The sequence below is a fragment of the Salmo salar genome, chromosome ssa20 (genome assembly GCF_905237065.1).
Source record: "Salmo salar chromosome ssa20, Ssal_v3.1, whole genome shotgun sequence".
Lineage (NCBI taxonomy): Eukaryota > Metazoa > Chordata > Actinopteri > Salmoniformes > Salmonidae > Salmo > Salmo salar.
In genome coordinates this window covers 61,890,839-61,905,565 of record NC_059461.1, presented here as the reverse complement: position 1 = coordinate 61,905,565, position 14,727 = coordinate 61,890,839, and the positions used below count along the sequence as shown (strand labels likewise).

The 14,727-nt window shown below is 45.9% G+C and overlaps 1 protein-coding gene across 2 annotated transcripts; it reads right to left on the bottom strand.

The window, feature by feature from the left end:
- Positions 1-984: 984 nt before the first annotated feature.
- On the bottom strand, positions 985-14,330 carry ripl1 (RILP-like protein 1). Of its 2 annotated transcripts, none has more exons than XM_014162681.2 (8): positions 13,494-14,330; positions 12,159-12,273; positions 6,128-6,249; positions 4,480-4,668; positions 3,277-3,446; positions 3,055-3,177; positions 2,820-2,918; positions 985-1,701 (listed from the first exon to the last, which is right to left on the bottom strand). In XM_014162681.2, exons 1-8 carry the CDS (start codon positions 13,854-13,856, stop codon positions 1,569-1,571), a joined length of 1,314 nt encoding a protein of 437 aa, XP_014018156.1. In that variant the 5' UTR covers positions 13,857-14,330; the 3' UTR covers positions 985-1,568. The 2 variants fall into 2 exon arrangements, with proteins under 2 accessions (XP_014018156.1, NP_001133493.1); NM_001140021.1 differs by having other exon boundaries at positions 987-1,701; positions 12,159-12,276; positions 13,494-14,031.
- Positions 14,331-14,727: the final 397 nt, after the last annotated feature.

Sequence of the window (14,727 nt, the reverse complement as noted above, 5' to 3'; positions counted from 1 at the left end):
CCTCCAGCAGGCCACAAATGTGCATGTGTCTGCTCAAACGGTCAGAAACAGACTCCATGAGGGTGGTATGAGGGCCCGACGTCCACAGGTGGGGGTTGTGCTTACAGCCCAACACCGTGCAGGACATTTGGCATTTGCCAGAGAACACCAAGATTGGCACATTCGCCACTGGCGCCCTGTGCTCTTCACAGATGAAAGCAGGTTCACACTGAGCACATGTGACAGACGTGACAGAGTCTGGAGACGCCGTGGAGAACGTTCTGCTGCCTGCAACATCCTCCAGCATGACCGGTTTGGCGGTGGGTCAGTCATGGTGTGGGGTGGCATTTCTTTAGGGGGCCGCACAGCCCTTCATGTGCTCGCCAGAGGTAGCCTGACTGCCATTAGGTACCGAGATGAGATCCTTAGACCCCTTGTGAGACCATATGCTGGTGCGGTTGGCCCTGGGTTCCTCCTAATGCAAGACAATGCTAGACCTCTTGTGGCTGGAGTGTGTCAGCAGTTCCTGCAAGAGGAAGGCATTGATGCTATGGACTGGCCCAACCGTTCCCCAGACCTGAATCCAATTGAGCACATCTGGGACATCATGTCTCGCTCCATCCACCAACGCCACGTTGCACCACAGACTGTCCAGGAGTTGGCGGATGCTTTAGTCCAGGTCTGGGAGGAGATCCCTCAGGAGACCATCCGCCACCTCATCAGGAGCATGCCCAGGCATTGTAGGGAGGTCATACAGGCACGTGGAGGCCACACACACTACTGAGCCTCATTTTGACTTGTTTTATGGACATTACATCAAAGTTGGATCAGCCTGTAGTGTGGTTTTCCACTTTCATTTTGAGTGTGACTCCAAATCCAGACCTCCATGGGTTGATAAATTGGATTTCCATTGATTATTTTTGTGTGATTTTGTTGTCAGCACATTCAACTATGTAAAGAAAAAAGTATTTAATAACATTATTTCTTTCATTCAGATCTAGGATGTGTTGTTTAAGTGTTCCCTTTATTTTTTTGAGCAGTATAGTTAGAATGCCCTCTGTGGCAATACATTACCATGGTTGTTTATAGTTAGAATGCCCTCTGTGGCACAAACGTGTTCCTGCAATAACCAATGATTGCTGTGTTCAAAATATATCTTGGTATCTTTGGCTAAAAATATTTCTTAAAATATCCCAATACAAATTTGCTTCAGAGATTCAACAGAGATTTGTTGTAGATGGTTACATACCATACACATCACTATAATGTTGAATACAAATACTAAAACAATTACAAAAGCATTATCCATTTAAAAAAGTCCCTCTTAATAATGTCTTGCACAGTTATTGTCAATGCAAAGTGTACAGTTGGCCATTTCACCATTCTGAACCTATTCCTGAGAGAAAGAGAGAGAGGAAGAGAAAGGTATACAGAGCAAGGACGAGGGGGTAATAACAAATAAAGAAGGAAGGCATGAGAGAATGCTCTTCCTTTCTTAGGGCTGCTGTGGAGACCTAAACAGTATGAAAAATCCAGTGAAAACTGAACAGAATGGAGGACAAGTGTAGTTGGATGGGTGTTGAGGGTTGTTATGGTGATTGTTGGGGTTCTGTCTCCGCAGTGTTGTCGGTGTCGCCGATGATTTCCCAGGAAGAAGCAGCGTTGGTTTCACTGGGACTATGGCTGCTGTGGTTGCTGCCGGAGCGGGTCAGGAAGCCAAAGCTAGGAGACAACACAGGTCTAGGATCAGCTATACTAACTCACAACCAGAAGAAACTAAAGGTACACACAGGAGGAGAGAAAACAACACAGTTCACAGGTCAGAGATATTGTCTGAAAGGTTATATGCCGCATAGTCTCTTGTGACCGACTGTGATCATGAAATGGTAAGTGTGCATGTGAGATTTGGTTCTGGTCAGAGTTTCTGAGATCGCATCCAAGATGGCGTAGCAGTGCAAACGTTGTTTGTCGTTCTCTCGTGTAAATTTTGTATTTTTTGTATTTTTTTGTATATATTTCAATGTATTACGTTTGTTTATTCCATGTGTAACTCCGTGTTGTTGTTTGTGTCGCACTGCTTTGCTTTATCTTGGCCAGGTCGCAGTTGGAAATGAGAACTTGTTCTCAACTGGCCTACCTGGTTAAATAAAGGTGAAATCAAATTTAAAAATAAAAACATGTAGTAAGTACTACATTCTGTAGATATGAGGTAGTCCCTGGTTACACCACAAGGGGGAGTAGTCTATGTTTATATTAATGGGCTTAGTCAGAGGCATCAGCAGGTGCTGTGAAAGTTATACATTGAAAGTAAAAGCAGAACAGTGAACAGAGCGGCATCATGTGTTTGAATGTCTGCCTAGAGGTAAACACAGACACACAACAGTATTATCAGGAAACCAGAGGTAGTTTAACATAGACAGACAATATAATCAGGATTCAGGACTTAGCAACAAGTTGATGGAACGATTGATGCATGCTGGAGGCCTATGAAAGAAGCCAAACCTGTCTAACCAACCACAGACCTGCCTCAACTTTGCCTAGCCAATCAGTGGCCTCGAAGTAAGGGTTACGGTAGGGAACTGCATAGTTAACTGAGGCTCATTGTCATTACAAATCAGGCTTTTGCAGGAATTCTCCAATAGAACAAGGTCCTGCATCAGTTTAGCAGAGTAACAACATTGTAACAGGCAACTATTCATACCAAATTTCTAGAACTATCTTCTGATTGGGTTTCTTTGAATGTTGTAAATGAGCTTTAAACATGTTTACATTTCTGTATGTAAATAGCTATGTTAATACATGTGTTGTTTACATTAGAAAAACAGGCCAGTAGTACTTACAGGTTCCTGATGCGAGACTCTTGTGGTTTGCTGTCAGTGCTGTCTGTCTCGGTTTCTGTCTCTGCTCTCCTCTCAAACAGGGGTCCTTTCTCCTCATCACTGTTTAAGGAAAGCACATCCACAAAGTCAGCACTGCGTCTTTGTGTTTGTGTATGTGTGTATATGTGTGTGTGTATGCGTATGTGTGTGTAACTGTGTGTGTGTACCCGTGTGTGTGTGTGTGTGTCAGTGTCACCTGCTGCATTCGTCCTCTGGCATGCCCAACATCTTGGCCTTGATGACAGTTTTCTGTTTCTTTATGGCAGAACGTACAGCGTCCAGCAAGAAGCCTGGACACCGCTCATCATTCAGGATCTCCCTGTGAAGATGACACATATGACACACACATCAGTACATACACACCAGTACATACACACACAGGTATAAAAGGTATGAAACATTCCCCCATAGTATGCACCTCTGGTAGTAGGAGAGTTCCTCCTGCACCAGGAACAGGTTGGCTTTGAGCTCGTTCCTCTCCGTCAGCATCTCTCTGACCTCCTGCTTGGTGAAACAGGGTCTGTTGGGATCCTTCAGGTCTATCACCAGCTTGTCAGTCAGGTCCACTTCGGTCTTACACGGATTGGCCTGTTGGGATGGAGAAAACACAGGTACACTATCACAATTTACTTAATGTAACAACAGTCATGTGTTTTATGGCTAAGGGAAACAAAATGTTGTTGTTCACCTGGTATAACACAGTCAGTGAACTTCACAGTCTATGAAATTGTCTAAAAGCAATAGGAAAAGCATAATACCCATCAAAATGATGAGATTTGGCAAAATGTGTGACTATTACAAAGTAACAAGACAACATTTTTCTTGTAGTGAGATTTCTTAGTCACATTATACTGTTCGTGGTCAATACATACATGTAGATCTTGTGCCAACAGTGTTTCCTCTCACAACAATGAGTTGACTCCTTTGTCAGAGAGAAAAGTCACAGATATGACCTTCATTTCTCTTATCTTAGTCATAACAAATATTTCAAAATGGCTACAGTTTCTTTTACAGGGAGAAGAGTTTAAAGAAAACAAAGGCCAAGTGTAAGACTTGGCAGAGAGAGGACAGTGACAAATGTTCAAAGATTAAAGTTCAGCTACAAAATAAACTGAGGGAGAGGGCAGGACACTAAAAGTTCTCTAGAGAAATGACAACAAGGTGTAACAAACAAGTCAGTAAAGTGAGTCAGAATACACCACACTGGATGACTAATGTTTATGTAGTATTATAAACTTGGTACTTTGGGTCCTGGATACTGATTGGCTGAAACATCATTTCAACTGTGTGTATATCAGACAATATACCACAGGTATGACTCAAAAGTACTTGTTTACTGTTGTATTTATGTTGGTAACCAGTTTATAATAGCAATAATGCACCTTAGGGATTTGTGGTATATGGCCAACAAACCACACTCCCTCGGGACTTTTTGCTTAAATATAATATGAAGGTCCAAGGCCAAATCAAAAATGGAAATTAATCCTTGCCTTTCAACAAGGAACAAACACACTTTTACACACACAGAGCCACCCACCCATCCACACACATACAACCCCCCACCCCATGCATGCACACACACGCACACACACTCCACCGCTTTCACACAGACACTTCTTACCGTGCCAGCAGCAGCGTTGGCCTTTTCCAGCTGGGTGGTGAGGTGTTCTATCTCTTTCTGTTTCTCTCGGAGGTCTGCCTCCATGTCAGCCTTCCTCTCCACAGCACTCTTCATCTGGGCCGTGATGATGCTCTGCTTGTGTCTCAGCTCCCCATTCATCTTCATGAAGCGCTCCAACTGCTCCTGCATCTGTACACACAAGTATGTAACAACACATTAACATAACACTCACATTACATACATATACACTCATTCACATCCAGGCGGATGATATGATATGCTAGATATCATAGGGGCCTTGGTGGGGGTGCAGGGACTCATTGGGAGCAAGAGGAGAGGACCATATTAGACAAACACAGGGGGTTACTCCCATAAACAGAGAAACATGTTCAAGCATCATTTTGAGCAAACTTAATTTAGAAGGCCCAGGGTTCTAGGTAAGGTGAAAAGCCTAGAACCATCAACAAACACACCCAGCTCGAGCTGGAGTTTTAAACCATTACTGTGTGACAGAGAGAGCTGCTGTGAATAAGGGAGGGGATTCATGGCCCAGACTTGTCTCCAAGGTGTGGGTTATGCTCAGCACAAACCCATAACCATAACTACTATACCAGTACTGTTTCAGTATCATGTTTTATTAGTCGTATGTACACATGGTATGCACCGTCCAATGAAATGCTTACTTGCAGGTTCCTTTTGACAATGCAACAACAATAAATAATAAAAGATAAGAATATGAACATAAAGTAAATGGCTCAGTAGAATAGAATAAACATTTTAGTATAAGTATAATACACAATGTATAGTCCAATATTTACAAGTGTTTGGGGGAACGGAGGATTGGGGGGAAAGTGTTTGAATTGTGCAGTATTAAGCAATCATAACAAGAATCTGGTAGTAGCAGTTGTGATGTGTGTGTAGCATGAATGTACACTGAGTGTACAAAACATGATCTTTCCATGACATAGACTGACCAGGTGATTCCAGGTGTAAGCTGTGATCCCTTATTGATGTCACTTGTTAAATCCACTTCAATCAGTGTAGATGAAGGAGAGGAGACAGGTAAAATAATTATTTTTAAGCCTTGAGACAATTGAGACATGGATTTTGTATGTGTGCCATTCAGAGGGTGAATGGGAAAGACAAAAGATTTAAGTGCATTTGAACGGGGTATGGTAGTGGGTGCCGGGCGCACCGATTTCAGTGTGTCAAGAACTGCAATGTTTCTGGGGTTTTCATGCTTAACAGTTTCCCGTCTGTATCAAGAATGGGCCACCACCCAAAGGACATCCAGCCAACTTGACACAACTGTGGGAAGCATTTGAGTCAACATGGGCCAGCATCCCTGTGGAACGCTTTTGATACCTTGTAGAGTCCATGCCCAACGAATTGAGGCTGTTCTGTGGGCAAAAGGTGCTGCAACTCTATATTAGGAAGGTGTTCCTAATGTTTTGTACACTCAGTGTATATATATATATATATATATATATATATATATATATATATATATATATATATATATATATATATATGTGTGTGTGTGTGTGTGTGTGTGTGTGTGTGTGTGTGTGTGTGTGCGTGCGCACTGAAGCGTGTCTGGGTACACTCGTATTCAGATAGACTGTACATGTAGTCTTCTTGTCCTTACCGCCTCCACCTCTTTAGACACGCTGGCTATCTGCTGTACTTTGGCCCTCAACTCATCTCTTTGCTTGTCAACCACCTCCTTCAGTTTCAGCATCACCTCCCGCTCCTGCTGTTGGACACGGTCTGGAACACAGGAACACAACAATACAATATCATCACTGTGGGTTTTCAATGGTCAACAGAGGCACAGAGACAACACATTAGGGCACAAAAAATAAAAGTACAAAAATAAAAGCGCAGTGGAAAACGGAAATTAATGTCCAGGAAGTCCCTAATGACCATGACCCAGTAGTTCATCAACCATCAACAGTCGGTCAAGACTAAGTCCCCAGCCAAAGCTGCTCAGTGGAGTGTATCTTAAGGTCTCTGGTTAAACAGTAAAGACACTTAAGGATTATCCTTCAGCACATGGTCATCTTTAAGCAGTCTGGTTTATACCTGTTGATTCAGACACACTACTCTGGACGTGTAATGACTGATACATAACCTATGGTGGAGCTTGTTTTATTGAACCTTTATTGAACTAGGAAAGTCAGTTAAGAACAAATTCTTATTTACAATGACGGCCTATCCCGGCCAAACCCTCCCCTAACCCGGACGACGTCGGGCCAATTGTGCGCTGCCCTATGGGACTCCCGAACACGGCCGGTAGTGATACAGCCCGGGACTGCAGTGCCTTAGACCGCTGCGCAACTCGTTTTGATTTGGATGGACATTGGAGACACTAATGTTCCTAGGCCAAACTGGTGCAATAAAACTTAACAACAAGCAGCTAACATGGACCTCTTGGTGGGAAAACTGGTTTCAGCATGTAGTATGGCCGGGGCCCATAGAGGTACTGCAGGGGGTCCACAATTTTCTATACTTTTTTATAAATAAAACAAAATGAGAGCCTGCCTGCCGTTCTGTCCCTTTCTGACTCTGCCTTGGACTACAAACCTCTGCCTACCCTCGACCTGCCCTTCGCCTGCCCCCTTGTAATAATAAATACTCTGAGAACCGAACCATCCGCCTCTTGTGTTTGCATCTGGGTCATATCTTGAGTCGTGATAGTTACGAACTGGCCCTGACTGACCCAGCAGACTCGGACCAGCTCCGCAACGCTGTCTCCTTCCAAGGAGCTGCCATTGGAAGACACGAAGAGGTACTTTAAAACCTTATGGAAGGATTCCAGACCTTGGCGGAATGCCATTACCACACTTTCACTACATTGCTGGAGCAATTCCAAGGATTATCAACTGGGCAATAAGCCACTACAGTAACACCCCAGACTCTCAGTAACCCCGCTACCAGCGGCGCTTCTCCCCAGCCTACCCCAGCTTCCCGAGAACCCCGCTTACCTTCTCCGGAGCGCTATGCTGGAGATCCTGGAACCTGCTGGGCGTTTCTCTCCCAGTGCTCCCTCATCTTTGAGGTACAGCCCTCTTCGTTTAATTCGGATCGGTCGAAAATAGTGTATCTTATAATGCTGATGTCTGTAAGGGCGCTCGCCTGGTATACAGCAGTGTGGGATCAACAATCCGCCTTTTGCCTTAGTCTGGAGGATTTTGTGATGGAGCTAAGGAAGGTGTTCGATTCCCCGGTGTGCGGGAGAGAGGCAGCTTGGAAGCTACCTCGTCTGAGTCAAGACTCCCGCAGTGTGGCAGACTACGTGGTTCACTTTTGGACGCTGTCCACGGAGAGGGCCTGGAATCCGGAGTACCTGTTCGACACCTTCCTTCGTGGATAATCGGAGGAAATCAAAGATGAACTCACAATCCGGGAGTTACCCAGGGACCTCGACTCCCTCATAGCCTTGAATATAAGGATCGATGGGCACCTATGGGAACGCAGGAGAGAGAGGAGTTCTGTTCTCAGCCACACTCGCCCGTCCACGTTTTCTCCCTCGCCTCTGAAGAACCCCGGAAGTCCCCGATGCCTGCATTCCCGAGAGAATCCGAAATCACCCGAGCCCCCTCAGCGACTCGTCTCCTCCTGAGCCCATGCAACTGGGCAGAGCTAGATTGTCTCCTAGCAAACGTTTACGCAGGCTGAGCTTCAACAGTTGCCTGTATTGTTGTACTACAGGACATTACATAGCCACCTGTCCAGTAAAAGAACAGGCTCATCAGTAGGTACGGGTACGTTGGTGGGCCATACAGGGAGTCTCCAAACTCACATTACTTGTACTCCTCTCCATGCTGTTCCTCTCCTGCTGTGGGGTGGCCGGTCAAAATGTCTTCGGGTGCTCATTGACTCTGGGGCTGATGAGAGCTTCATGGACGCTACCCTGGTATCTGAGCTGGGAATCTCTACTCAACTCCATTCCCATGGACGCCAGAGCTTTGACGGAGACTCCATTGGCAGGGTTACTCACAGTACGGTTCCCATTAACCTGCAAGTGTCAAGTCCCTACAGTTTTTACTAATTGCATCTCCTCATAAACCTGTGGTTTTGGGATGTTCATGGCTCCAGAGGCACAACCCCCTGATCCACCTGGCTACTAGTTCTATCCTGGGTTGGAGTCCGTTCTGCCATGCACATTGCCTTAAGGCGGCGCAGCCTGCCCTGGGTCATCCTTCTGCGGGCTTGGGAAAAGCCTCGGATCTCCTGCGGAGTACCAGGACCTCCGGGAGGTTTTCAGCAAGGCTCTTGCCACATCCCTTCCTCTGCATCGACACGATGATTGCGCTATTGACCTCCTCCCGAGCACCATGCCACCTCGGGGTCGGCTTTATTCCCTGTCTGCCCCGGAGACCAAGATCATGGAGGTATACATTAAGGACTCCCTAGCTGCCGGGATCATGCGTTCTCCTGCCTCCCCAGCCGGTGCAGGGTTTTTCTTTGTGGAAAAGAAGGACAAAACCCTGCACCCGTGTATTGACTACCGGGGCCTCAATGACATCACTGTAAAGAATTGATACCCACTACCAATCCTCGGCTTTCGAGCTTCTCCAAGGGGCGACCATCTTTTTGAAGTTGGACCTTCGGAATGCCTACCACCTGGTTCGGATACGGGAAGGGGTATATTGGAAGACAGCCTTCAACACGGCTAGCGGACATAACGAGTACCTGGTTATGCCATTTGGTCTGGCCAACGCACCTGCAGTGTTCCAGGCCCTGGTCAACGATGTGCTCTGTGACATGTTGAACCAGTTTGTGTTTGTCTATCTCGACAACATCTTATTATATTTTTCCTGGCAACTCAAGAGCATGTTCGCAATGTCCGACAAGTCCTCCAGTGCCTTCTGGAGAACCAGATGGATCCTGACAAGGTGAGAGCCGTGGTGGATTGGCCCCAACCCACATCCAGAGTGCATCTGCAACGTTTCCTGGGATTTGCTAATTTCTACCGCAGCTTTATTCAGAGCTACAGCACCCTGGCCTCCCCCCTCTCTGCACCCCCCTTTCCCAAGGTTCTGTTCATGTGATCCCCAGCTGCTGACCGGGCGTTTCTGGATCTGAAGCACCGTTTCACCACAGCCCTCATCCTAATCCATCCGGACACGTCCCGTCAGTTCGTGGTGGAGGTTGACGCCTCGGACATTGGAGTGGGGTCCGTCCTGTCCCAGGTTTCTGTCCAGGACCAAAAGCTGCATCCATGCGCTTTCCTCTTCCATCGTCTCAATTTCGCTGAGAGGAACTATGATGTGGGAAATTGGGAACTTATTACGGTCAAGATGGCACTGGAGGAGTGAAGGAACTGGTTCGAAGGGGCGGAACATCCATTCTTAGTGTGGACCGATTGTAAGAATTTGGAATATCGCCGCACCGCCAAGTGCTCAACTCAAGGCAGGCACGTTGGGCTCTTGTTATTCACTCAATTCAATTTTACCATCGCCTACTGCCCTGGGTTCAGGAATGTGAAGCCTCACGCCCTCTTCCGCCTGTATAGTTCCGCTGCTACACCATCTGACACTGAGTCCATCCTCCCTACCTGCTGTCTAGCAGCTACACTGGTCTGGGGTATTGAGAACCGGGTCCACAAGGGGCCATGTTCCCAGCCAGACCCCAGGGAGGGGGCGGCTAACCAGATGTTCATCCCAGATTCAGCCCGGTCCTGGAATGGAGCCATTCCTCTAAACTCACTTGTCATCCCGGCTCCCGCCGGACCCTGGCTTTCTTCCACCAACGTTTTTGGTGGCCCACCATGGTTCCGGACGTCTCCGCATTCGTTGCTGCCTGCACTGTGTGCACACAGAACATGACTCTGTGGCAAGCTCCGGCAGGCCTCCTTCAACCACTCCCTGTTCCTCATTGCCACTGGTCCCATGGTCCCATATATCCCTGGACTTTGTCACTGGTCTCCCTCTGTCTGATGGCAACACCACCATCCTTACTGTGGTGGATAGTTTTTCCAAAGCTGCACATTTCATTCCCCTTCCAAAGTTACCCTCAGCCAAGGAGCAAGCCTAGGTTATGGTGCAGCACGTCTTCTGTATTTATTGACTTCCGGTCGACATGGTCTCTGATTGGGGTCCTCAGTTCTCGTCCAGGTTCTGGAAGGCATTCTGCACCCTCATTGCATCATCGGCCAGCCTGTCCTCCGGGTTTCATCCCTAGTCTAACTGCTAATCAGAGTGAGCCAATCAGACTACTCTTCGCTGCCTCGTCTCTGCCAAACCCATCACCTGGAGCCAGCAACTTGTGTGGGTGGAGTACGCCCGCAACTCGTTCCCTGCTCGGCCACTGGACTCTCGCCCTTCGAGTGTTCCTTGGGTTACCAGCCCCCGCTCTTCCCTGAGCAAGAGGAAGAGGTCAGCATAGCCTCGGCCCAGATGTACGCTGTCGGCGTACCTGGAAGAGAGGCCGGTCCGCTCTTCTTACGACCACCTCCAGGTATCACCGGCCTCCGGCTCCCCACTATCGGCCCGGGCAATGGGTATGGCTGTCCACCCGTGATCTGCCCCTCCGGGTGGAGTCTCGAAAACTTTCCCCCCGTTTTATTTGTCCATTCCCCATCTCTAATGTCCTTAGCCCCTCTGCTGTTCGTCTTTTGTTGTCCCTGCCTGCCTGCCCTGATCCTGAGTCTGCTGTTCTGTCCTTTTTTTGACTCTGCCTTGGACTACGGACCTCTGCCTGCCCTTTTGCCTTCGCCTTTGTTATAATAATATTCTGAGAACCGAACCATCCGCCTCCTGTGTCTGCATCTGGTTCATATCCTGAGTCGTGATACAATCTTGTTGAATGATACTAGGGTTGGTGCTCTTAGCAGCTTCTATAGCACAGCGTGAGTATAGACTACTAAGCAGGGACGAGATGAATAATGAATATCTTACTAATACTTAATAAATTTGTGTAATAATACAAATATACGTGTCTATTATAGTCTATTAATTTATATGTATCTTTTCTGCTTTGTTCGTCTTTCAGTATTTACATACCAAAAGTCACATTTACGGTCACACATTCACTTCCCAAATAAACAAACACCGGAATTTCTCAGTCAGCAATGTTTTTCTGTGTGATTACCACCAGAAGTATATACTCTGAGCCAGCTTTGCAGTAACTCCATTCCCGTGACACGCATTACTTTGGGGTACTTTACCTGTTGTGGTGGGTAGTATGTTTGCATACACACATGTGAGAAGGGGATTGTTTCTAAGAGGTGTGTGATATATTATGTATGACAGAAAGTAAAGTCAAAGAAACTAACCTTCCTGGACATGGTTGCCCCTAAGGCAGATGTTTAAACTAACTTTCCTGAGCATGGTTGACCCTAAGGCAGATGTTTAAACTAACCTTCCTGGACATGGTTAACCCTAAGGCAGATGTTTAAACTAACCTTCCTGAGCATGGTTAACCCTAAGGCAGATGTTTAAACTAACCTTCCTGAGCATGGTTAACCCTAAGGCAGATGTTTAAACTAACCTTCCTGAGCATGGTTAACCCTAAGGCAGATGTTTAAACTAACCTTCCTGGGCATGGTTGCCGCTAAGGCAGATGTTTAAGGCTGTTATTTATCAACCAACCTCCCTAAATATCGTTGCCCTTAAGGCCGCTGTTTAAGCCAATTGCGTGTGTGTATGTGTGTTTATGTGTTTTAAACCAACCTTCCTGGACATGGTTGCCCCTCAGGCAGCTCTGTAACTCCTGATTCTCCATCTGTAGATGTAATACCTGGGCCTGCAGCTCCTCGCACCTCCTCCTCTGCTTCTCCACCTCCTCCTGCTGGGGGACAAGGAGGAGCTGTTACAGACTCTGGGTTAGGAGGAGACACACAGCATACCCACCATAGAAATAGAATGACATTCTAGTCATTCTATTTCTATGGTACCCATAACCATTGACTTCTAGTGAACTCATTGCCCACAGCCAGAGGAGTCTACAGGTACTTGGTGGTGAGGAAGAATAGGCTCCTAATTAAATCAAAGATATTGATAGCTACTGAGTGCTAGCTGAAGAATGTTCCAAGTGAAAGAGAAAAACAAGCCAACAAGACCAATAACAGACAGTGTAATCAGGTGTGAGACAGAAACAACGTGTTGTAATGAGGATGGCCCATGGTGTGGTGTGTGGTGCATAGACATGTGGTGTAGTGAAAACTGTAGTACAAACATGTTTCCTCTTATCATATCAAATCTATGATCGTTGAGATCACAGACCAGATAACAGTGACTTCCCTAATTATACTGCGATATAGCCTGGGTTATTTTATATTAAACACTGCCCAGTTTCTCCAGAGATACATCTGATCAAGACCGAACTGTGTGATGTAGTAGGGAATTGTAGTTTCCAACATGACAACATTCTACATAGCTTACTGCAGACAATGTGGTAATTAACTACATTGACCATAATCCATTGCATGGGACTTTTATTGTTTAATTCTGCGTTGTTACAGCATTCAACCCACGTAATGCACCGTGCAGTTAATGTAGTTTTATTTTATCAAAACCGAAATCCGTGATACATACTGTGGCAATAGCGACCTGTCAATAAAAACACACGAGGGACATCATAACGACAATGGCACGAGCGTCCATTCTGAACACACCATTCCGTGATGTTACATAACAAAAACGACATATAGTCCACATTTCGCTTAGGCAACTAATACAACTAAAATGGAGCCTTCTCTATGTGGGAATAGTTGCCAGTGGTAGGTCTACACTCTACACACAATGTGTCACACAGATAACAAATATGTTTTGTGAGCTGTCACTTGCCACTGAATGGGCATGATGAACAACGTGGCATGCTAACGTGCAGCAAGTAGTATAGTTATTAAATTGCACCCTAGCCGTCAAAACAATTCAATTTCTACATTGTTGCAGCAACCCCAAATCACATATCTTCAGTGTTGTTACAATCCGCTAATTGAAACGATACGTCACTGGAGGAATTATCTGCCCCATGTTACTACCATGTTATTACCACCGACTCACCCGCTGTATTTCGTTCTTGCTTTCTTCGCATTCTTTCACATTTCTCGTCTTCTTCTGTACATTAAGTGTTTCGAACGCTTTAAGTAATTCTTCTTCTTTTGACTTGTGGGCATGGTTCCGCGATGCGAAGCTCTCCAAAAGTTCTAGAACTTTGACAATTTTAGGCACCAGTCCTGTGGCGCTCTCTTTACCGTAGCCGTCAATAAGTGTTTCCACTTCCGAGCCAATCAATTTGGCTATTTCGTATACATCGTCCACAGTTAGTGCTGAACATGTCCTTTCAAAACACACCTCTGTCTTCCTGACGTCTTGCTTTTGATCGTTTCTACCGTAATCCTTCTCCATTATTGCACAAGTGTGCATGCAAGTTACTATCGAAACCCAGAAATAAAAAGAACGTCGTTCTCACGGTGACATGACAGTTCCCCGGCGAAAGAGTCGAAACACAATTAAAGCGAAAGTGTTCTCGCAATAAACAGGTGTCTTAACTACACCGCGATATGCTGCTGCATCTAAACTTAATGCATTCTTCAAATCGTCACCCTATGCTTGAACTTGACTCTGAGTTGCATGCGTGGTCAGAGACGAGAACAAACCCGTTCTAACTTGAACCTCATTCGAGTATACGTCACACATTTTACCGAACCCTAGTCTAGAACAATATGAGGCCCAATTCAAATAAAATAACATGGAGTTCCTCATCGAGTAGTCTTGAAAAAACAGAGCAGTGTACTGTCGATTGGACGCCAATATTTCTGCCCACTCTCGGCTTGTTTATCATTCAACATCCCTCCTACTTTCCTGACCAATGTAATAGGAGTTATTTATTTTACCTTAAATTAACTAGGCGAGTCAGTTAAGAACAAATTCTTATTTACAATGGTGGCCTACCCTGGCCCAACCCGGACGCTGGGCCAATTGTGCACCACTCTACTCCCAATCACGGCCAGGGACTGTAGTGACCTTGCACTGAGATGCAGTGCCTTAGACCACTGCACCACTCAGGAGCCCAAGAAGCTCCTCTAGAGCCACATAACACAGTGTACTGTTACACTGGCATGCTAGGTCGACCATACAGTAATGCATCAGACAGTCAGAGCATACAAATTGGATTTCTTATGAAGGCATGAGAAACGATCAATGATGCTGTACTGTTCTTTAACAGCAGCCACATGTAAAACGGAATAGATCAAACAAAATAGATCAAATGCAATTAAAGGACACAATCTACCCA

Excerpts from the sequence above, each read along its gene's own strand:
- ripl1 (NM_001140021.1), bottom strand. The coding sequence starts at position 13,856 with ATGCACACTTGTGCAATAATGGAGAAGGATTACGGTAGAAACGATCAA. Across the intron at positions 12,277-13,493 it reads GCAAGAACGAAATACAGCGG|CAGGAGGAGGTGGAGAAGCA; the intron begins GTGAGTCGGTGG and ends CTTGTCCCCCAG. Across the intron at positions 3,178-3,276 it reads GAACTCTCCTACTACCAGAG|GGAGATCCTGAATGATGAGC; the intron begins GTGCATACTATG and ends TCATCTTCACAG.